Here is a 24,648-nt window from a genome sequence, read left to right on the forward strand (position 1 = left end):
CCACTACAGGTAAGAGTCTCATGGATTTTCCTTCACAGAATAGCATTGCAAGCAGATCTGAGATCTCAGCTTCCTGAATAGCAGCTAGGATTACAGGTGTGATCTACCAGTTCCAGTAGGATTGCTGTTCTGTTTCTAACTTAGTCTCTATCCTGTCAGGTAGCTGATTTCTTAAGAGTTTTTTTTTAAAGGTTATCACCAAGTTGGACATGGCCCATGATCTTTGTGCACCATTTTGAATCAATTTGATAGCCATTGACAATAGTTTCAGAAAGTTTTTATATTAAGGCTCAGAGATTTGCACAAATTACAATAGGGTCCTCTTGACAGAGAACATTTTTTTCTAATAACCTACTATAGTCATTATCAGGTCTTCGTGTCATGTTCACCCTTTTCTGAGCATTAGCCTTCATGTGTGCTCTGAGATGTGTCATTAGACTTTGTGTGTATTAGTGTTTTGTATTTCACATGGGATTATTGCAGAGTCCTTAAAATTCAAATATAAGAATATGATTCCATAAGAGGGAGCCATTGTTGGCATCTAAAATTTTTATTATATTTTTGTCTCATCGGAAATTGAGTAAACTACCTATGTTTCATTCTTCTTGATAAACAAACAAAGAAGAAATTGTAAGAATGTCCTTTTCTGTTTTCCTAAGCTTGTTATGTTTGTACAGATATAAAGGGTGTTCAAGTTTGGTGTGGGTATTGTATTTCAGCATTATCAAATGCACACACAGGACCCAAGGGAAAACCCGGGAATCAGTGAGGGAAGGGGTGATGTGATCCAAAAGCACATGTTCTCATTATCTGACTTAAGTAACTGTAATCCCACTTGACATGTCATTTATAATTACAAGAAAGTTTTAATTTAAAAAATGCACTCACATATCAAAACAAAGTATAACAGTACACCATATAATGTATATTTTTATGTATCACTTATACATAGACTTAAATTTGAGAAGAGAAGCAGAAGACAAAAAATTTGTTTTGTGACTAACATATATGCTCTGCTATTCTGAAGAAAATCTGGTTCTCTGGAAATTTGGTCATTGCTTTCCTCGTGCATTTCAATTTTCCTCCAAATAAATTAGAACTAAAACTACTTCATTTGTAACATTAAAAGAATTTTGGGCTGGGAAGGTGGTTCAGTGGTAGAGCGCTTGCCTTGCGTGCATGAGGCCCTGGGTTCGATTCCTCATCACCACATAAGGAGAAAAAACTGGAAGTGGTGCTGTGGCTCCAGTGGTAGAGCTAGCCTTGAGCTGGAGAGCTGAGGGACAGCGCCCAGACCCAGAGTTCAGAACCGACCAAAAAAAATTTCTACTTAAGTAATTCTATTGAAGTTGAAAATACAAGAATGGTTTCCAGAGCCTTGGTAAATGAGGGGCAGGGGAAAAAGAGAACTCTTGTTCTGGGGTATTGAGATGTGGTTAGATAGGAACAAGAAGGTCTAGTGTGCTATTCCATAGTAGAGTGACAGTAGATAGGAGTCATGGACAGTGTATTCACAAGAAGATTGAAAGGATTCTGAACAGTGTGACATGAAACAATGAGAGGAAGTGGAGGTGTGGTTCAAGTAGTAGAGCTCCAGCTTTGGGCTACATAGTGAATTGCATGTGGCAAGCTCCTTTGTTCTCAGTGTATGAATGCTTAGAGTGCTGTTTAGTTAAGCATATCCAAGTGTAACGATTGGACTTTTACTATCTATTAGATTAACTTGTAGATTTATAGTCATATTCTAGTTATTACAAATGAGAGAAACCATGCTATGTAATTTGGGTCTGGCTTACTTTGCTTAATATAATTTTTTTCAAGCATTCACACACTGAGAACAAAGGATATTCTTAGGAGAAGATTATAATGGCTCAATACCTATGTGTATATGATCATATAAAATTGTGCATATTCTGATGTTAAGCGAAATGAACCCCAAGATAGGAACACAAGAGATTATTATCTTTCTTGCTGTTCTTTTTAATGTTCTTATAATGTTCTATGTGATTTTTTTGTTTCTTTTGTATGATCTTCCCACATGGTATAACCCCTGTTGTCACTGTATCTAATTCCGGTGTCCTGCATCTTGTATATACTTTTATCTAATTTGGGGAGTGGAGGGGAAATAACAAAATGCTGAAATAAGGTTACAGGATGACCCATTGTAACAATGAGTTGCACAAGACACTATGTTGAAAATGAACTTTACAACTTTGTGGGGAAGAGGGAGGAGTTGGGGAGATGGGGAGGTGTTGGGTCTTCCTCTGTCCCACAAAAGACGGACAGGGTCCCAGGAAAGGTAAGTGCGGTGCTTGCCCATTCCCTAGCCTCCCTCAGCCCAGGAGACAATCAGACACAGTGGGGAGCCAAATCCAGCAGGTAGAAAAACTCGTTTATTAACAGAGAGCAGCCCCTTTTACAGACAAAAAGGGTGGGTGGTATGGTAAGGGAGGAAGAGGAACCAATCACTGTCAAGGTCACACCCTATCATTCACCTGAGCCTTCACGGGCTGGTTAGGCACTGATCAGAAGATCAATTGGGGTCTGCCCACTCTACTCTCTCCCCGAGCCATCTTGGCTGGCCATGTGCTCTACAGTAAATTAGGCTCTGCCCACTCAACCTCCTCCCAGCGCCATCTTTGCTGACCATGTGCTCCACAGGGAGGAAAAGGATGATAGGGAAAAAACAAAGGAGGAGGTAGCAATGCTTGATAAGAAATGTACTCATTACCTTGCTCATGTAACTGCAAAGCCTCTGTACAGTATCTTTACAATAAAAAACATATATAATGAAAAACCTAAAAATATGTTTATTGAAATAAATTCCAAGAAATGGAAATGAGGATTTTTTTTATTTTACTGTTTGCAGTTATTTCTTTTTCTTTTTTTTTTCCTCCTTTGCTTTATTCCTTGTTGTCATCATATTGATTTCTGTACCCTTTTTCTTGTCTATAAATTTATCTGATTTGGAGAGGGCAAGGGAAATCACAGAAATGGTGGGACAAATGGTGAACCAATTCAATGATACTCACAAGACATTATGTTGGAAGTGAACTTTACAAGTTTGGGGGTGGGATGTTGGGGGAAAAGTGGGAGAAAATGAGGGAGGGGCAACACTGTTCAAAAAGAAATGCATTCATTACCTTACTTATGTGGCTGTAACCTCTATATACATCACCTTTACAATAAAATTGAATTAAAAAACAAAGTGGCATACTCTATGTTCAAAACCCATTAGTGTCAGAAATTGTATAGTTTATTTTCAACATAGTGGCTAGTGGGCATCACTGTTGCATTTGTCCCACCATTTCTGTCTTCTTCCCTTACCCTCTACAAAACATATAACTTTACAAACAAGACAAAAAGTACAGAAAACAAAAACAACAACAAGGGAAAAAAAGAAAAACCTTTTGCTTCCATTTCTTGGAGTTCATTTTGACAAATATCATTTTATATGATCATATGCACATAGCTATTGAGCCCTTGTAATTCTTTCTGAAGAATAACCTCCTTTGCTATATCCTCCTTTGTATTTTTTTTAACCATCCAGTGTGTTTACATGTAGATTTACAGGCACATTCTAGTTACAGGAAATGAGGGAAATCACACAATCTGGTGTTTTTGGTTCTGTCTTACTTTGCTTGGTATAATTTTTCCCAAGCCTTTCCATTTCCTTAGAATAATGTTACATTATCATTCTTTCTGATGGAAGTGTAGAATTCTCTTGTGTACCATATTTTCTTGATCCATTCATCCACTAAGGGACATATGGATTGATTCCATATCTTGGTGATGGTAAACAATTCCTTGTTTGTATTCTATTGGAGAAATGCCCAGGAGTAAAAGTGCTGGGTCATAGGGAACCTCTATGTTTAGTCTTGTTTGTCTTTTTAATACGTTTTTTTAATTGTAAAACTAGTGTGCAGATGGGTTACAGTTACATGAGTAAGGTAATGAGTACATTTCCTATCAAGCATTGTTACCTCCTCCTTTGTTTATCTCCTACTATCCCTGGAGGGGAAGGAAAAAACAAAATGCTTAAATAGGGATACAGATTGACCTATTGTAACAATGATATGTACAAGACACTATGTTGAATATGTTTAGTCTTTTGAGGAATCTTCATACTGCTTTCCAGAGTGGTTGGACAAGTTTACATATCCACCAGCAGTGACATAGAGCTTCCTTTTGGCCACATCCCCTCTAACATCTGTTATTATTTGTTTTCTTGATAATGACCATTCTAACTGGGGTGAGATGGAATCTTAATGTTAAGGCCAGATACCATGGAAGGATTTCAGGAAGCAGTAGGAGAAAGAGCAGGGTTCCTAGGCATGGGTTGAAACTTCTTAAGTAAAGATCTAGAATCACAACAAAAAAAGGAAAACTAGATAAATGGTATTGCATCAAACTGAAGAATTTCTGCTTGGCACAGGAGATAGCTAACAAGATAAATAGAAAGCCCACAAAATGGGAAGATGATTTTTATTATCTAGACAAGGGCATCATATCTAAAATATACTTAGAGCTCAAAAAACTAAATGTTCTAAAAATAAACCCCCAAAGAAACAACAATCCCATTAATAAATGGGCTAATGACTTAAAAAGAGACTTTTCAAAAGAATTAAGACTAGCAATACACATAAAGAAATGTTCAATATCTTTGGCCATGAAAGAAATATTTAATGTTTTACATGTGTGTTGATATGTTTATATTAAAGAGCAATAGTAACCCTTGAACATATGACTGGTGCTTTTTCTTAGAAAAAAATTTTTGAATAGAATTATCTAAATCAAGGCTTAAATCAACTGAACATTCTTTAATTAAAGGAAACTTGATTATTTTCTTTTTTTTATTGTGAAAATACCATACAGAGGGGTTACAATTACATGGGCAAGATAATGAGTACATTTCTTATCAACTTGATTATTTTTTAACAGCGATAAACATTTTACATTATCTAACAAGTTTTTAATAATTTATTAGGAATAATTTTTAAACCTGTTTTTATTTGTACAATGCATAATTTTCTTATTAAATCCTTTAGTTTGTAGTTTGAAGATATGGATATTCATTCTTATAGTAATAAATTATTTTGTAAATTTCTTATTTGTCATTTTTAAAATAATGTTGATGGGGATTTAAATAGAAAAATCTAGTAAAATACAGCACAGTGAAATGTATATTTGTTTTCTTGTATTAATATTACTAGTAGGATATAATATTCCATATGCTCTGTCAGTAATAATTTATGTATTTCTTGTTTTTTTCTCTCTAATTGTTTTACATTTTATAATTTTTTTTTTTTGTCAGTAGTGGGGTTTGAACTCTGGGCCTGGGCACTGTCCTTCAGCTCTTCAGCTCAAAGCTAGCACTTTACCACTTGAGCCACAGTGCCACTTTCAGTTTTCTTAGTGGTTTATTGGTGATAAGAGTCTCATGGCCTTTCCTGCCCGGGTTGCTTTTGAACCTTGATCCTCGGATCTTAGCCTCTTGAGTAGCTAGGATTACAGGCAGGAACCACCACACCCAGCATATAAAGTATTCTAAAGCACTTAGTCCATAATCATTCTTATTTAGTACTGATTACATTTTCTCGTATGTCCACAGAATTCATTGTTTGTTTGTTTTTTTGCCAAATTTGTATGACTTACTACATATCATCATTTAAACTCAGCTTAAATATTAGCTTGTCATACAATTTACCAATCTAAGTAACACTAAGCATGTTACCATGCATCTGGTTTTATTTAATTATCATAATCATGATAGAAAACTTTCCTTTTTATGCCTTAGTTTACATCATTATTTCCTTACTTCATTCTTATCTAATTCTATTACTAAAACCTCTCTCCAAAAATCCTGTGAAAGTGAGTGTATGTGTGTTTGTGTGTGTGTGTGTGTGTGTGTGTGTGTGTGTGTGTGTGTGTGTTGACAACCTAGAAGAAAACACCAATATCTTGGTTAAAAAGACTTTAACATTTTGATTTAAAGTGATTATGTTTTGCTAAGTAACCTGTAAATCAATTGCAGCAGCCTCTATTATTAATGTGGTATTTTCAAAACTGGATTGTGCTTGCTGATAAGAAGGAATATTAATAATTAAGAAACTTGTAAAAAGTAAAAAAGCTAAAGTTACAAAATTTAGGGAAATAGAAGAGTGAGGTAATTGATAAAATTTAACATTGCGATAAATTTAGTGTGAATGGAAGCCATGTTGAAATAAGACATGACTAATTACATAGTAAAAAAAAAAAAAAAGAAACAACCATACTAACTGAACTATCAATTCCTTTAGAAAACATTTTAAGAATCAAATTATTTAAGCCAAGTTCTATGTCATATTGTCTACTTATCATAGAATGATGGATCTCCTCCCTGTCGACCACATAGTATAGATGATGCAGAGTGTTTAACCAGAGTGAGTCTTAAAGATCCCTTCACAGCTGTTCTTCCCCAAGTTCTTTTTGAATGAGGGGATTCCAAACCTAGGATCATCCCTGCCAGTTCACTTCAATGTAATGACTTTGAATATACTAGCTACAGTAAGAGATAAAGGAATCTTCACCAGTGTCTATTATTATAGAAGTGGTAAGTGGAGAAATTGATGGAGAAAAGGAATAGTAACAGGGAAGTTCTAAGTGCTGGAGTGTGAAGGTAGGATATATCTTCCAAGGACCCTCCTCAAGGCTCCCATGACCTCCTTATTTCTAAGGCTATAGATGAGAGGGTTCAGGGCCGGGGTAACAATTGTGTAGAAAAAGGAGAGGATGTTGTCTTGTTTGGGATTATGGAAGGAAATAGGTAGGGCATAAACAAAGGTGCCAGGGCCAAAGTACATCCCAACCACAGCCAGGTGGGAGGAGCAGGTGAGAAGGGCTTTCTTCCTCCCCTCATTGGATGGCATGCGGAACACAGTGAAGAGAATGAGTGTGTAGGAGACCAGAACTGTAGCAAGTGGGGGAATCAGGAACATCACACCCATCACAAAAAACATGAGCTCAAATCTAGAGGTCTCTGCACATGCCAACTTCAGCAGAGGTGGGATCTCACAGAACAGATGTTTTACCAGCCGGGATTTGCAGAAGGGATAGTGCATAGTGTAACTGGTATATACGATGGCACTCAGGGATGCCACAATCCATGTTGTCATCACCATAAACAAAAGGACTTTTGGACTCATAAAGGTTGTGTAGTTTAGAGGATGACAAATGGCCACATACCTGTCATAGGCCATAAAAGGTAGAAGCAGGTCCTCTGCTGCACCCAGCATCAGTTCCAGCAACATCTGAAGGGCACAGCCTCCAAAGGAGATGGTGTTATCTCCACGCAGAAAATCTGTGATTGCCTTGGGGGCTATAACTGATGTGAGGAGAAGGTCAATGAGAGAGAGCTGTCTAAGCAGGAGGTACATGGGCACGTGGAGCTTCACATCCATTGTGATGAGCAGGAGCAGCAGCCCATTGCTGGTCAAAGACAGCGTGTATAGGACTGTCATTGTGGCACAGAGCAGTTCAGGAAATCTGCTGTCATTCAGAATGCCCACCAAGATGAAGCTGCTTCCCAAGGTGGAATTCCAGACCTCCATTCTATGCAGTTTCTTTAATTTCCTTTCTTTGGAACTTTAGTCAATATTTTGATGGACTCAGTCTAAGCAGGTAGCTAACAGAAATTCCGTGAAAGTCCTTCAATTTCTTATGTTGTCTCTGTGCTTTCTGATTTTCTCACTGTTTTCAGTGAATTGCAATGATCTTTCAGTTAAACGGATTACAGATATGTTGAGTATTACTAACCATTAAGTTTACCCTATATATGAATTATCAAATAGTGTGTACCTGAACAAATACCTTCAATGAGAAAAAACACCTTTTAATTCATAACGAAAAAAAGGAACTTGATATTGGTATAAAAACTAGCTGTTTTCATATTTATAATCTACTTGAGGTTACAATTCATTATTAAAGTTTGCTCGGAAATCAATTTTGTTTTGTTCTTCCTTAACCTGATGTCAGCCTCTTCTTTTTCCCCCCTCAAAATTGTTAGCTTCCTCCACACAGGAATCTCTGGACAACTTGATTTCAAATATACTCCTCTCCTCGATGGTTGTATTTTTAGTTTCTGGAGGAAAAGCAAATCCGGGCTAAAATGAATTGATAGGTTAGATAGATCTTATAAGTGATTTGAGTAGAACTGCACCAAAGTTGTTTACCTCTTTAAGCTGATAATAAATTATTTAATCAGAGGAAAGCAAAGGCAAGGAACTAGATGTGGCTTCTGGAGGGAGGCATAGTAGCAGTTTCTATTAGTGAAAGGACTGCACTTAAGGTGTCAGGTGTATAATACAGACATTGTAGGAAAGGTAAAAGACATCCCACTACCTGAGCATTGTAGCAACACCCTGAAAATGAAACATTGTCTCTTTCCCTCACAGAAATCAGAAATCTTGGTGATATGAGGAAGCATTCAGTCTGAATACACTGAATCCAAGTGATAGTACTGCTGGAAAGTTTTTCATTGCAAATGATATAGTTTAGGTAGACTGTATGAAAATATCCATATATCCTTGTTGTTTTGAAGGATTAAATGGTATTATGAAAGAGAAGTAAAATAATTTCATTATGTAGACCCAGGCTGGTCTTGATCTGTGCATCTTACTACTTCAGTGCTCAGGTATTAGGATTACAAGTTCATGCCAAATTTTACAAGATCATGCCAAATTTTATTACAAGATCTTGCCAAATTTTAATTGGCTTTTCTGACATACCTTTTCACATTAAGCCAGTATGTAGAAGAGAGGAACTTGAATCAATATGCTGTTATTTGATAGTGCTCTTTTGAAATACCATTTTTTTGTGAGGGCTCACATCACACTATTGGAGTCCAGGAAATAAATGTAATAAAAGTAAGGGCTGAAGTTTGTTTTATTACCAGTATCAGGGTGTGAATAAAGTGGTCAGCTACTTTCCTGAATTTCTTTCTCTCTTGCATTCTACCAGTTCATCCAAGCTCTCTCATTTTCCTGGATTATAGAGATCGATCTCATGACTTTTCTACTCTGACTGAGTAGAATCAGTAGACAATCAGGAGACTCCTGGTTTTAGTCTCTTGAGAAGGTTGGATTGCAGGAAAGAGCCACTGGAATGCAGCTAGTACTGAGACTTATACCATAAAGTCAGTATGAGAAAATCTAAAAACTTGGGCCTGACCAGTAGTACTGGATATTCAGTATATTCATGAGTGAAATGGATATCTGTCAAAGTGTTTAGGGTACAGATGGAAGTGAGTTAGGAATGAAGTATGAGAAACTAGACAGTTAGGTAGCAGAACAGTAATTCTTAGTCTTGTTATTCAAGATTCATGGCCTCCTCATAGTTTCTAGAAACAAAGATAGAGCCCTTACCTCTAAAGAAGAAAGATACAGACAGTGTCCGGGAATAATTAGAGTAAAAAAGGGGCTCAAGATGCTGAGGAAAGAGAAGGTATTTCTTCTGACAGCAGATTTAAGAGTCAAAGTTTCCTGGGGTCACCACCATGGCCAGTCCTCTCTGTATAAAGTGATAAGTGTTACAGTTAATCATCTTTGATTCCAGGTAGGATGCTGGGTAAGGCAGGTAGTGTTTGCCTCAATTCAATCTCCAGGAGAGAAAGTCTCTCATAGGGGTTCTGCAGGGGTTCTGGCTGGGTCTGGACTCTATGTATTCTTAGCTGGCGTCTCTGATAGAAGATGTGCCTGGCAGAGAAGTTAGGAGACAAGACCTACATGGGCAGGGCTCCAAGGAGTCACACCCACTGTCTCTGGGGCAGTTGGGTTTCTGGCCTTGTCCCGGGAGCCTTCTCACAGTCTCATCCTCCCCGGTGATATGGCTCCTAAGAAAATATTTCTCCTGGAAAGTGGATTTTAATGAATCCTCTTGGGCTTGCTCCTCTGCCTGCCCCCTCAGTCCTGCACAGTTGTTTTGTTCCACGTGATCTGGCCATTGAAGACCCTGATTCAATGGCTGGTTTCAGTAACTGGCCCAGCAGCAAGAGGCATGGCCAGCCTCTGCCCAACTTATAAAGGGGTCGTCTTCCATCACTGACCTTTAGATAGCATGCAACACTGATTAAGTACATGACTCTGTGCTTTCCTAGTTGTTTTTCTCTTGTCTGTCCTTTGTCATTCATGATACTAGTGTGACTTTGCCTCTCTATCTGTATTCAGAGGACAGATCCACACAGATCTCAAGATGATGACACAGCTCCATCCCTCACTGTTACAACTCCAGCTCAGGCCTTTGTCTCCTCTCAGTTAGCTCTTCATCTCCCCTAGTCTTTGTTCTCTCTTCAGTCACTCCTGCCACCAGTCAAGACTACTGAAGACCTGCTGGAGTTTTCCTATCTCTGCACTCTCAACTTGCAGCAAATAAAAAAAATACCTTTCACGTATTGATTATAAAATGTACATATTCCCCACAACATTGCACATACATAACAGAAATAATGTTTTGATACTTTTGGAATATAAACACTTTAATTATCGGCAAAAACTCAACAGAGAAACCGCAGATCTAAACAACTGCATAGATCAACTAGATTTAACAGACACTTACCAAATATTTCACCCAACAGCATCAGAATATTCGTTTTTCTCAGCAGCACATGGAACATTTTCTAAACTAGACCAAATTTTAGGCCAGAAAGCAAACTTGTCCAAATTCAGAAACATTGAAGTTATACCTTGCATTCTCTCAGACTACAAGGGAATAAAATTAGAACTCAACACCAAAAGCCACCAAAGAAAGTCTGGTAACACATGGAGGCTGAAAAACACACTGCTGAATCACTAGTGGGTCAAGGAAGAGATTAGAAAGGAAATTCAAATGTTCATGCTATTCAACAAAAATGAGCACACACATTACCAGCTCCTCTGGGACACAGCAAAGGCAGTACTCAGAGGCAAGTTTATAGCTCTGAGTTCTTACATCAACAAATTGGAGAGATCTGAAACCAACAATTTAATGAGACATCTGAATCTCCTTGAAAAAGAGCAGCAAGATAAACCCCAATCCAGTAGACAGAAAGAAATAATTAAAATTAAATGACTTAGAATCCAAAAAAGCTATAGAAAGAATCAACAAAACAAAGAGTTGGTTCTTTGAAAAAAATTAACAAAATTGACAGACCCTTAGCAAATCTTATCAGAAAAAGAAGAGAACACACCCAAATAAATAAACTCAGAGATGAGAATGGAAACATCACCACAGAAACAACCAAGATTCAGAACATTTTAAGGGAATACGTCTCAAAACTTTATGCTAATAAGTTTGAGAACTTGGCAGAAATGGACCTTTTCCTAGCAAATATTGACATGCCAAAACTAAACCAAGATGAGTTATACCATTGAAATAGAAACAGCAATAAGAGACCTCCCAGCTAAGAAAAGTAGGACCAGATGGTTTTACAGTGGAACTCTACAAGGCCTTCAAAGCAGAGCTCACACCAATACTCCTCCAACTCTTCAATGAAATTGAAAGAGAAAGCTCACTACCGAACACATTCTATGAAGCCATCATAACCCTCATCCCAAAACCAGGCAGGGACTCATCAAAGAAAGAGAACTATAGACCCATTTCTTTGATGAACATTGATGCAAAATTTCTCAACAAAATTTTGGCCAATCGACTTCAACAATTCATCCAAAAAATCATACACCATGATCAAACAGGATTCATTTCAGGGATGCAAAGCTGGTTCAATATACGCAAATCAATTAATATAATTCATCACATCAACAGGAGCAAGGATAAGAACCACATGGTTATCTCAATAGATGCAGAAAAAACATTTGACAAGATCCAACACCCCTTTATGATGAAGGTTTTGGAAAAATTAGGAATCCATGGAACCTTCCTCAATACAATAAAGGCTGTATATGACAAACCTACAGCCAGCATTATACTCAATGGTGAAAAACTAAAGCCATTTCCTCTTAACTCAGGAACAAGACAAGGATGTCCACTCTGTCCACTTCTCTTCAACCTAGTATTCGAATGCCTAGCTACAGCAATAAGATAAGATGCAGATATAAAGGGGATCCAAATAGGGAAAGAAAAAATAAAACTCTCCCTCTTTGAAGACGACATGGTCTTGTATTTAAAGAATCCCATAGACTCCATTCCCAAATTACTCAAGCTGATTCAAAACTTTGGCAAAGTAGCAGGGTATAAAATTAACCCTCAAAAATCAATGGCTTTTCTGTATGCCAATAATGAGAAGAGTGTGGCTGAAATCAGGAAAGCAACTCCATTTGTAATAGCCCCACAAAAAATAAAATACCTAGGAATTAACTTCATCATAGAAGTCCTTCAATGATGAAAACTTTAAAAACTTGAAAAAGGAAATCAAAACAGAATTTAGAAAATGGGAAAAACTCCCATGCTCCTGGATTGGAAAGATTAACATCGTGAAAACGGCAATACTTCCCAAGGCTATCTACAAATTCAACGCGATACCTATCAAAATTCCAACCTCATTCTTCAAGGAGATAGAAGAGGCAATCCAAAAATTCATATGGAACAATAAAAAACTCCGAATAGCAAAAACGCTCCTCAACGGAAAGAACACTGCTGGAGGAATATCAATACCAAATTTCAAACTCTACTATAAAGCCATAGTAATCAAAACAGCTTGGTAATGGCACAAAGAACAGACCTCAGGACAGATGGAATAGAATTGAAAACCCAGAAATGAACCTACAGACCTATAGCCATCTAATCTTTGATAAGGGAGCTAAAACGATAGAATGGAAGAAAGACAGACTCTTCAGTAAATGGTGCTGGCAAAATTGGTTAACTACTTGTAGAAAAATAAAGCTAGATCCTTATATATCACCCTGCACCAGAATCAACTCCAAATGGATCAAAGACCTCAGAGTCAAAGCAGACACTCTGAAAACATTACAGGATGGAATAGGAGAAACCCTAGGTCTCCTTGGCTCGGGCTGAAATTTTCTTAATAGAGACCCGGAAACACAACAAATCAAAGAAAGGTTGGACAAATGGGATTGAATGAAGTTGCAGAGCTTCTACATGGCAAATGACATAGCTAGCAAGATCAATAGAAATCCCACGGATTTGGAGAAGGTCTTCACTAGCCATACAACGGACAAGGGTCTCATATCTAAAATATACTTGGAACTCAAAAAATTAAACCCCCCAACAACAAATCCTCAAAGAAACAACTGTCCAATAAATAATTGGGCTAATGACTTAAAGAGAACTTCTCTGAAGAGGAAATAAGGATGGCCAATAGACACATGAAGAAATGCTCAACATCCCTAGCCATAAAAGAAATGCAAATCAAAACAACATTGAGATACCACCTCACCCCAGTTAGAACAGCAAAAATCAAGAACTCTAACAACAGATGCTGAATGGGTTGTGGACAGAAGGGAACCTTACTTCATTGTTGGTGGGAGTGTAAACTTGTTCAACCACTTTGGAAAGTAGTATGGAGGTTCCTCAAAAGACTCCACATAGAGCTCCCCTATGACCAGCATTCCCACTTTTGGGCATTTACCCAAATGTTTACAAACAAGACCACACTAAAGCTACCAGCACAACTATGTTTATTGCAGCATTATTTACCATAGCTAAGATATGGAACCAACCCAGATGCCCCTCAGTAGATGAATGGATCAAGAAAATGTGGTATATATACACAATGGAATTCTATGCCTCCATCAGAAAGAATGACATTGCCCCATTTGTTAGGAAATGGAAAAACTTGGAAAAAATTATATTAAGTGAAGTAAGCCAGGCCCAAAGAAGCATAGGTCCCGTGGTTTCCCTTATTTGCAATATCTAGTATAGGTATGAGTCAAGCGGAAAAGGTCAGATAATGTGATGTTAGGAAAATGAACCCTAAGATATGTATTTTAAATGTTTTTTTTCTTTCATGCATGTGTTTCTAACGCATTTATAAGATTATTTCTTTGTTGCTTTGTATGTCCCTGCCCCACAGTATAACCCCTGCTTTCACTGTATTTGATGTCGGTATAATTTGTGAAGGGGAAGGGGAAAAACAAGTCGTTTAAACAGGGATACAGGTGGACCTGTTGCAACAATGAGAAGTACAAGTTGTCATGTCGAAAATGAACTTTACAACTTGGGGGAGGGGGAGGATTGGGTGGGGGGGAGGGAGGCTGGGAAGGGATGGGAAGGATAAACAAAGGAGGAGGCTACAATGCTTGACAAGAAATGTACTCACTATTTTGCCCATGTAATTGTAACCCCTCTATACAGTATTTTCACAATAAAAAAATAAAAATTAAAAAACTTAATTATTCAATTGATAAGTATATTGTAAGGTTCATGTCTGAAACTTTACCCTAGCTCAGATCCTGTAATTTTCCTCCTTGATACCATCTGATCTCCTACACACTAATTCTCTTCTCTGTGCTTCATTTGCCATAAAATGACAGAAGACAGAAAGCTGTTTCTCCCACCTTTCTGTGGTTGTGCTGTGTTATGGGAATGCCACATTGGTTGATGTATGACTTGACATTCCATGGTCAGACAACATTCTTGTATTATCCTTCTCCATATGTCTACAGTACTACAGACCTATCTTCAGTTGATGGATAATGTTTTGGGGTCCTTGTATGCTGTCCTCATTAAACAAGTGTTTCTGGAACACTGTACCGTCTAAGTAGAGCTCAGCTGCCTTCTAAAATTAATTCTTCCTTAAAGTCAAATATGATTCAAATAATAATCATGGTCCAACAACTCTAGTGAAAGGTGTATCATTTGACAGAATAATATAGCAATGTGATTGGACATGTGAGATACACTTTAATCCTCCTCAGGAGGCATTTTAGAGGATATAACTTTCAATATTTCTCATTGATATTCTCTCTATAAATATTAGTCTTCATCATGCTACTTAAAGGGCTCTGGAGGTATCACCAACTTCATCATGGCTTCTGAGCATTCTTGTTTGTATATTGAACCCATATGAGAAACAGGCAGTAGTTTCAACTGGAGTCTTTCATGAAGGCTCAGGTATCCTTGGAGATTTGTATAAATTTTGAAAAGATCATATTGATAGTAATGTTCTTGTCTGATATCCTACTATAGTAGTTCTTTAGATTGTTGTTGGCTCTTTGCTATAGGTATGTGAACTTAGCATTAATTTCCTTTATAGAGTTTATGTAATTGAAAAAGTAGCTACTGTTTAGCCTCTCATATTGTTCTTCCTGTCTCATTTCTTTCCTTTGACCATGTTTTCATGCTTGCTCTAGTTTTATCTCTCTGAGAATTTTCTTTCCTTTAATGTTATTTAATTTTTTGTCCCATGGTGGCCAGTTTCTTTGATTTGCTTTCTTTTTAAACTTGATTTTAATGGACAAATAATAATTATATACTGAAGAGAGTTTGGTCACTTTGAGGAGAGAGAGAAATTTAAAAAGTGAAGAAATTGGCTATAGAAGGGAATTATTAAAAAATCACTTTTATGCATATGTGTTCTTTGTGTATTGTGGCCATGATATTAATTACAAAAGTGATACATTGCATATTTAAAATTGCTGAACAAATTTTATTTGTTCTTACCAATAGGATGCAAATTCATGCACATATCAACAAACTTTAATTACCAATGCTATAATTTACAAACCCATCAAAACATCATAATGAATACTGTCTCTGTCTATCTATCTATCTATCTATCTATCTATCTATCTATCTATCTATCTATCTATCTATCTATCTGTCTGTCTGTCTGTCTGTCTGTCTGTCTGTCTGTCTGTCTGTCTGTCTGTCTATCTATGTGTCTGTTTATTCTAGTGAATACATAAGTCCTTTCTAAAAAGAACAATTCACATTAGAATTCTGAAGACTCTTTTTTTTCTCCATAAATATAAAAGACAACATATGTGTAGCACCATTCTAAATGCCTGACATTTGTTTTTTTTGTCATGAGAGTCATGAGATAAGGCTTCTAGTTATCAGTACTTCTAACAGATGAGAAAATCAAGGTACAAAAACAAAAAACAGTGTGCAAGGTTGCACAGATGACAAAGAACAGACTAGTATTCAAACCTAGGGACTCAGGCCCTCTCCCACTATACACAGTCAGATCACACTAAGGAAAGAAGAGCTACCAAATATTAAACAAGCAAGTGAGGTAAATTATCACTCAAATAACAGTTTAGCAAAGGGTAATGTTTCGAAACAATTTTTGCTTCTTTCTAGGCATTTGAATTTTATCCAGTTTTCTTTTTTTGTTACTTGTGCCTGTCTTGGTGTTTGAATTCATGGTCTGGGTGCTGTCCCTGAGCTGCTTTTGGCTTAAAACCAGTGCTCTACCACTCATGCCACAGATCTCCTTCTGACTTTCTTAGTAGATTATTGGAGATAAGAGTTGCATGGACTTTTCAGCCTGGACTAGCTTCAGTCCTCCATCCTCACATCTCAACCTCCTCAGTAGCTAGGATTATAAATATGAGCCACAAGTGCACAATTGATTTCAGCAGTTTTTAAAAGGCACTTGGTTTGATGAGCTTTAGCTCTTAGAGGTTAGTTTTAGAGGTGGAACAATTTAAGATGATTAAATGAAGGACAGAATTTCTGTGTTTTCTTCAAGCACTGTTGTCAAGGGTTCTTATATGAGACACAGTAGTGTGGAGGCTTCTGAACTCCAGTCTCTCATTGCTTGTTTTCAGTCTCTTATGTCCATTAGCAATGTGGTAAAATAAAAGATATTCAGGGTAAATTGTGTGTTCCTATTTTCACACTCTTCCTTTTCTATCATGACTCTGTTATTCTTCCCCACTAATAACTTTTTCTCAATAATATAGAAACCCAACATACTTTTGGTTGGTCCTTCTTTTTTAGGATAGGTAAAATCCAATATAAAGGGAGCAGTCTTTAATATTGGATGCTACTGGTGTTTACTTAGTACCAAAGGATAACTATGTGTCCCTGCTATGCAAAATCTAAATGAAAATCAATCCATTGTCCACTTGGTAGTAAACAGAGCGAACCTGAGACATCCAAACATTTGTACTCCTGGTCCTTAAAAATGAGGGAGTTCAAAACCCAGCTGATATATGCCAAGAGACTGTAGAGTAGATGTACAGTGGATTTCCAATTCAACATTTCAATTTATGAGTATAATGCCTCTTGATTACTATTACCACTCCCATCTTTCTCCCCATCTCTTTCAACTTTACCAATTCCCTCAAGTTACCCCATTTCCATTTCCACATGTGTACATTGAAATTATGAGTATACCCTTTATCTCTCCATTTCACTGCTACTACCCAATAGCAGATACTTCAGCTTGCTGGTATTCATTTGTTGTCTATGAGTTAAATGAGAGGGCAGACTATTGCAAACCTCACAGCTCCACTAATGGCTGTTTGATGCTTAACTGGAGATAAGAGTCTCACAGAGTTTTCTGCACAGGCTGCCATTGTGAGATGATCTCAGATTTCAGCTTCCTGAGTAGCTGGGATTATAGTTGTAGCAGGAGGATTTCTGTTCTTTTTCAAACAGGCTCTATCTTGCCAGATAGTTCGATGCTTGAAAGGTTTTTACAGGTTATTGCCAACTTGGAAATGGCCGATGAACTTCCTGGTCCATATTGAATCAATTTGAGAACCAGTGACAATATTTTCACAAAGGCTCTCTTATAAGGGCTCAGAGGTCTGCACAAATTGTAAGAGGGTCATATTGACAGAGGTACTTTTGTATAATAAGCTACTATCATAGTTTTCAGGTATTTGTGTCATGTTTACCCTTTGGCTAGCTTGAGCCTTCCTGTATGCTCTGACAAGTGTCATTAGCACTGTGTGTATTTGTGCTTTGTATTTAATATGGGATTATTTCATAATGCTTAAAATTCAAATATTTTAAGAATATGGTTGCATAAGAGGTAAGCATGTGTTATATCTGCAATTATTATTATATGTTTGTCTCACTGGAAATAGAAGTAAACACCTGTGTTTCCCTCTTCTTGATAAAAGCCGAAGAAGCAGAACAAAAATTTGCTTTTTTCCCCTAAGCTTGTTATATCCCTACAACTGTAAAGGGTGTACTACCTTGTGTAGGATTGTATTCAACCATTACAAAATGCAAACACATTGGAAAATCTGGGAGAAAGTAAGGGAAAGAGTGATTTTGTCCAAAAGGAAATGTGCTCTTTGCCTGACTGATGTAACTGGAACTTCTCTGTACATCACATTTATAATAATAATAAAAACATTAAAAAATTTAAAAATGCCAACACATATCAAAATATAGCATGATACTCCTTAAAGTGTGTATTTTATGTATGATTTCTACATAAATTTAAATTTGAAAAAGGAAGAAAAATTTTATTTAAATTTATTTAGTACTTAAATATGCTGTGCTATTCTGAAGAGAGTCTTGTTTTCTGTAGAAATCTGTTCATTGTTTTCCTGGAAATTAAAACTAAAACTGCTTTATTTATAACATTAAAAGAATTTCAAATTAAGAAATGCTATTGAAGTTGAAAACACAACAGTGAATTTCATAGCCTTGGTAAATTGAAAGAAGGGGGAAAACAGAAAACTCTTGATCAAGGGTATTGAGATGGGGTTAGATACAAACAAGAAGGTCTAGTGTGCTATTCCATAGTAGAGTGACTGTAGATTGGAGTAATGGACAGTGTATTCACAAGAAACATGAAAGGATTCTGAATACTTGTACAATGAGAGGAAGTAGAGGTATGGCTCAAGTAGTAGAGCTCCAGCATTGGACTGCAAGACAAATTGAAAGTGGCAATTCTATGCTCAAAACCCAGTCACAGAACTTGACAGTATAGGCAGGGGTTGGTGGGGAGTGGGGGGTGTAGCTGAGGAGGTGGGAGGTAAGTGATCGTAGGGGGATAAACAAAGGAGGAGGCAAAAATGTGGAATAAGAAATGTACTCATTACCTTGTTCATGTAACTGTAGTCCCTCTGTACAGTATTTTCACAATAAAAAACTTAATTAAAAAACCCAGTCACAAAACAATAAATAAAAAGTCATTGATGAATATTTGAGATGAACATATTTAATCCCAGTTAAGTACTTCACATTAAATAGGGATGAAAGCATAATATGATATACCATTTATCTATGCATATATAATCTTATGCTTACATGTAGCTACTATAGTGAATTAAGTTTCTTTCTACAAATGAATCCACAGACTAGATTCAATGTAGGCAAAGCTTGTGAAATTCCTTCATCATGAGATAACTTCTATATATATTTAGATGAGTGCCCTTCCATTTTTAATAGAGATACACATTTCTATGACCATATGATCATGTAGAACAGGTATTTCTCACCAATGGCTACTTAGTGATGCTTTCTTTTACAGTGTTTGGTGGCAGACTGAACAGTGAAGAAGATTCAGTTGCTGGACTACAAAATTAAAGGTAGAAGGCATTGTAGCACACATAGTTCACTAATGTGGAATTTGCTACTTAACCTTATTAAACCAGAGTCAGCAGTCATGAAAGCAATAAAGTGATAGTGATCCATTTCCTATTCTAATGGGAAAGCTTAAGCCCTTAAAATAAATGTGATGTTAGGCATTGGCCATGTAAGAATTACTTAATATGAAATCTAAACCCTCAAAGATCATATTGCTCTGAATCTGGTAAATGTAGGTATAAATTTATATCATGGACAAATTTTTAATGTAACTAGCTAGTTCATTAGTGTTATATATTTAATGTCTTGTGTATGTTTATCTGTTTGTATTACACAGCAGTAGTAACCATTGAGCACATGACATGCTTTTTCTTAGAAAATTTATTAACAATAACATTTCAATCTACTATATTAAATTTTATAATGTATAATTTTCTTAATAAATTCTTTATCATTTTATATTTAAAGGCATAGGTAGTTTCATTATTATAATAATGGCTTCTTTTATAAATTTCTAATTTGGCATTATTTAAATCATGATGAGGGGGTTTTAAAAATGAAAAAGATAGTAAAGTATTTGAACAAGAAGCATGCTATTGTTATTCCCTGTTGATTTTATTCATAGGATGGACTAATCCATAAGTTCTGAATGCAATAATTTATGAATCTTTCAATTTTTCTCCCTAACCTTTAATTTTTTCCAAAACTACTTTTTATATTTTTTATTTTTTATTGTAAAGATAGGGTTACAGTTACATGAGTAAGGTAATGAGTACACTTCCTTTTGAGCAGTGTTACCCTCTCCATTGTTCAAAACTATTTTTGAAGCACTCAGTTCATAATCATTCTTATTTAGTGCCAATTAGCTTTTCTCATAAGTCTACAGAATTCTTTTATCAAACATGCATGACCTCTTACAATTCACCATATACAATAGTAGTTTGTCAAAGAACTTACCAATCTAAGTAATGTGCATGCAGGTCTAAGCAGGTTACTATGCATTTTGTTTGATTTTCATTGTATTTATCAGGATATAAAATGTTCCTTTTTATGCCTTAATTTATATGATTACTTCATTCTATTTCAATTCTATTCCCAAATCCTCTCTCCAAGAATCGTTAAATATGACTGTGTGTGTATGTGTGTATATGAACATGTGTGCATGTGTTAACAAACTGCATGAAACTCGCAACTGCTTAATAAAAAGGAGTTTAATATTTTGATTTAATGATATTATCTTTTTTGCTACATACCTTGTAAATTAAATACAGCATACTTCTGCATTACATGTGGCTTCCTCATAAATAGAAGGAATATTAATAATTTAGAAACTTGTAAAAGTAAAATCTATAATAAATAGGGGAAATAAAAGAGTGAGGTAATTGACTAACAACATGGATATTACAATAAAATTTAGCAAGTATGTTGGGAACTTTGAAATAAGAAATGACATGACTGACTACATAATTGAAATAAATGACTATACAATTAGAAACAACTGCACTAACTGAACTACTTTCAGAAAATAGTTTAAGGATCAAACTATTTAAGCCATAGTTCTATGCCATATTGTCTACTTATCATACAATGATGAATCCCCTCCCTGTTTAACACATAGCACAGATGATGCAGTCCACTCCAACAGAGTGAACCTTACAGATCCTCTCACACCCTGACTTCCCCAAGTGGTTTTTGTATGAGGGGATTACAAACCTAGGGTCATCCCTGCCAAGCCACATTAATGTAATCACTATGCATATACTAGCTACAGTAAGAAATTAAAAAATCCTTTGAAAGTGTATGTAACATGCTTAACAATGTCTATTATTATAGAAGTGAGAACTGTGACAATTTGATGGAGAAAAGGTAACAAGGAAGCCCTAATTGCTGGAGTGTGAAGGCAGGATGTATTTTCCAAGGACCCTCCTAAAAGCCCCCATGACCTCCTTGTTTCTAAGGCTGTAGATGAGGGGGTTCAGGGCTGGAGTAACAATTGTGCAGAAGAAGGAGAGGACATTATCCTGTTTGGGACTATGGAAGGAAATGGGAAGGACATATATAAATGAGGCTGGGCCATAGTACATCCCAACCACAGTCAGGTGGGAGGAGCAGGTGAGAAGGGCTTTCTTCCTTCCCTCATTAGAGGGCATGCGGAGCACAGTGCACAGAATGAGTGCATAGGAGACCAGAATGGCAGCAAGTGGGGGGATCAGGAACATCACACCCATCAAATAAACTGCGAGCTCATATCTAGAGGTGTCTGCACAGGCCAACTTCAGCAGAGGTGGGATCTCACAGAACAGATGTTTTACCAGCCGGGATTTGCAGAAGGGATAGTGCATAGTGTAACTGGTATATACGATGGCACTCAGGGATGCCACAATCCATGTTGTCATCACCATGAACCAAAGGACTTTTGGACTCATGATAGTTGTGTAGTTTAGAGGATGACAAATGGCCACATACCTGTCATAAGCCATAAAAGCCACAAGGATGTCCTCAGCCCCACCCATAATCAGTTCCAGCAACATCTGCAGGGCACAGCCTCCAAAGGAGATGGTGTTATCTCCACGCAGAAAGTCCACGATGGCCTTGGGGGCTATAACTGATGTGAGGAGAAGGTCAAGAAGAGAGAGCTGTCTAAGCAGGAGGTACATGGGCACATGGAGCCTTACGTCCATTGTGATGAGCAGGAGCAGCAGCCCATTGCTGGTCAGAGAGAGCGTATACAGGAATATCATTGTGGCACAGAGTACTTCAGGAAACCCACTGTCGTTCAGAATGCCCACCAAGATGAAGCCACTTCCCAAGGTGGAGTTCCAGAGCTCCATTCTGTGTTGCCTAGAATCAGATGTCTAGTGGAAGTCTTTCTAAGGGATTTCAGTCACTATTTGCACAGACTGAGGCCAACAAAGTGAATCAACAGGAATTGCATGGAACATCTATTCACCTTTTGTGGTTTCTGAGTTTCTGAAAGTTTTCAGTGAATTATAAGTATCTTCAGTTAATCAGAGTACAGGAATACTGATTATTGTTCACCATGAAATGTATCACATGTAAAGCATCAAATAGAATAATACACTTAGACATACCACTTACAGAGAAAGGAAATATCCCTCAATTTGTAATCATGCAATGAACATGGCATTGGGATAAAATCTAGGCATTTCTCTTGTTTCAATTTTCTTAGGAGTACAGTTAATTTAAAAAGTTTGTTTAATGTGAAACTCTTTACTATGTTCTTCCTTGACCTGATGTCTGCATTTCCTTTCTGGTCTCCAAGTTCTAGGCCTTAGTCACTTGATCTCTTGTAATCTTCAAATGTGCTCCTTTCTTTGATGATTGTACTGTTGGTCTGCTGGAAGAATTTAATTCTGGGCTAATATAAATGGAAGCTTGAGATTAGTTTAAGTCACAAATTACTAGAAACTGTATAAAATTATTTAACTTTTCAAGGAAGTTGTAAAATATTTACTCAGTTTAAGAAAAGACAAGAAACAACAGGATCTCTGCAAGCCTGGGAGGAGTTTCTGGTAGTGAAGGGTATGTATTTAAGGGGTAATGCTCATAATACAAACATGGTAGGAATGGTAAAGGCATCCCATTACCTAAGATTCACAGCAATACTCTGAGCATGAACTATAGACATTTTTTCCCCCACAAATCTTAGTAATGTGGAAGATCGCTGTTCAGATGACATGAAATGTAAACAATAAAACTGGTTTATTGGTTTGAATTGGGAAACCATAGGATGTATACTAAGCCTGTTCTTTATAAATATATTCCTCAATGAATAGAAGACCTAAAAGGCAATGTGGAATAGAATTTAAAAATATTCACTAAATTGTTTATTTCTTTTGGATGTGTATACACATAGACACATATGTACATATACACACACAGACACATGGGTGTACACAGCTACACACATACCTGCTGATTCTATCATCTGAGACAGGCCAGTAAATATACATTGGGTGTACAGAGGATGAGCTCATTCTTGTACAGTGTGTGGTGTAAGGAAGTTCAGGAAGGGGGAGCTTCACCCTGATAGCTCTCCTCACATGCCGAGATTACTAAAAGAACAAGATGTATATGGCTTGGAAATGCTCACTCTTTAATAAAAGCTAAAATTTCTGTTTGTCTCAGACATATACTAGTTATTGCAAGTAAGGGAAACCATGTTTCTTTGGGCCTGACTTACTTCACTTAATATAATTTTTTCCAAGTCTTTCCATTTCTTAACAAATGGGGCAGTGTCATTCTTTCTGATGGAGGCATAGAATTCCATTGTGTATATATACCACATTTTCTTGATCCATTCATCTACTGAGGGGCATCTGGGTTGGTTCCATATCTTAGTTATGATAAATAATGCTGCAATAAACACAGTTGTGTTGGATAAGGACTCAAATGTTTTTTTTCTTTGCTGCTATTGTTTCTACATATTTATAAGATGATTTCTTCATTGCTTTGTATGTCCATCCCCCATGATATAACCTCTGTTTTCACTGTATTTGATGTTGGTGTAATTTGGGGAGGGGAAGGACAAAAACAAATTATTTAAATAGGGATACAGGTGGACCCATTGCAACAATGAGATGTATAAGACATTATGTCAAAAAACAAACTTTACAACTTTGGCGTGGTGGGAGAACAGGTGTGGGGGGGTGGGGAGAGGAGATGGGAAGGGAGGGGAGGGGGAAACAAAGGAGAAGGCGACAATGCTTGATAAGAAATGTACTCATTACCTTACTCACAATAAAAAAGCTAAAATTTGAAAGTATAGTTTAATTCGTTTTCTCTTTTGTATTGCTACAGTATTGTGCAGTGTATTAAAAGATTAATTGATTTCCGTTTGTCCTATTTATTGAGATTGGGTTAAAAAGGCTATGACTATGTAGACCCAGGCTAAACTAGATGTATGGATCCTCCTCCCTCAGCCCCTTGAATGCTAGGACTACAGGCATCATCAGGCCTGGCTTCTGTGATACATATTTACTACCTAGTAGTTATGTAGGAGAGAGACTCAAACTAATGTATTGATATGGTTATGAGATAGTTCTCTTTTGAAGTATTATTCAAGGAGTTCTTAACAGATTACCAGAGTCTAGGGAAGTGCAGATGCACCCAAAGTATTCAGACTTAAAAAAAAATCAACTCGGAGCCCTGGGGCTTCCTTGGCTCACTTGCTCATGTAGGTGTCTGTCACATCTGCAG

The 24,648-nt window shown here is 36.8% G+C and overlaps 2 protein-coding genes across 2 annotated transcripts; both read right to left on the minus strand.

Moving 5' to 3' along the window:
• Positions 1 to 6,638: 6,638 nt before the first annotated feature.
• On the minus strand, positions 6,639 to 7,589 carry LOC138836610 (olfactory receptor 2AG1-like). The gene has a single exon (XM_070035382.1). The coding sequence runs from the start codon at positions 7,587 to 7,589 to the stop codon at positions 6,639 to 6,641; it is 951 nt and encodes a 316-aa protein (XP_069891483.1).
• Positions 7,590 to 21,308: 13,719 nt separating this feature from the next.
• Positions 21,309 to 22,259, minus strand: LOC138836611 (olfactory receptor 2AG1-like). The gene has a single exon (XM_070035383.1). The coding sequence runs from the start codon at positions 22,257 to 22,259 to the stop codon at positions 21,309 to 21,311; it is 951 nt and encodes a 316-aa protein (XP_069891484.1).
• Between the last annotated feature and the right edge of the window lie 2,389 nt (positions 22,260 to 24,648).

Source organism: Dipodomys merriami, unplaced genomic scaffold (assembly GCF_024711535.1).
Source record: "Dipodomys merriami isolate MVZ:Mamm:240054 unplaced genomic scaffold, mDipMer1.0.p SCAF_25, whole genome shotgun sequence".
Taxonomy (NCBI): Eukaryota; Metazoa; Chordata; class Mammalia; order Rodentia; family Heteromyidae; genus Dipodomys; species Dipodomys merriami.

Bases quoted from the DNA above. Each gene is read 5' to 3' on its own strand.
- LOC138836611 (XM_070035383.1), bottom strand. From the start codon at position 22,259: ATGGAGCTCTGGAACTCCACCTTGGGAAGTGGCTTCATCTTGGTGGGC.
- LOC138836610 (XM_070035382.1), bottom strand. From the start codon at position 7,589: ATGGAGGTCTGGAATTCCACCTTGGGAAGCAGCTTCATCTTGGTGGGC.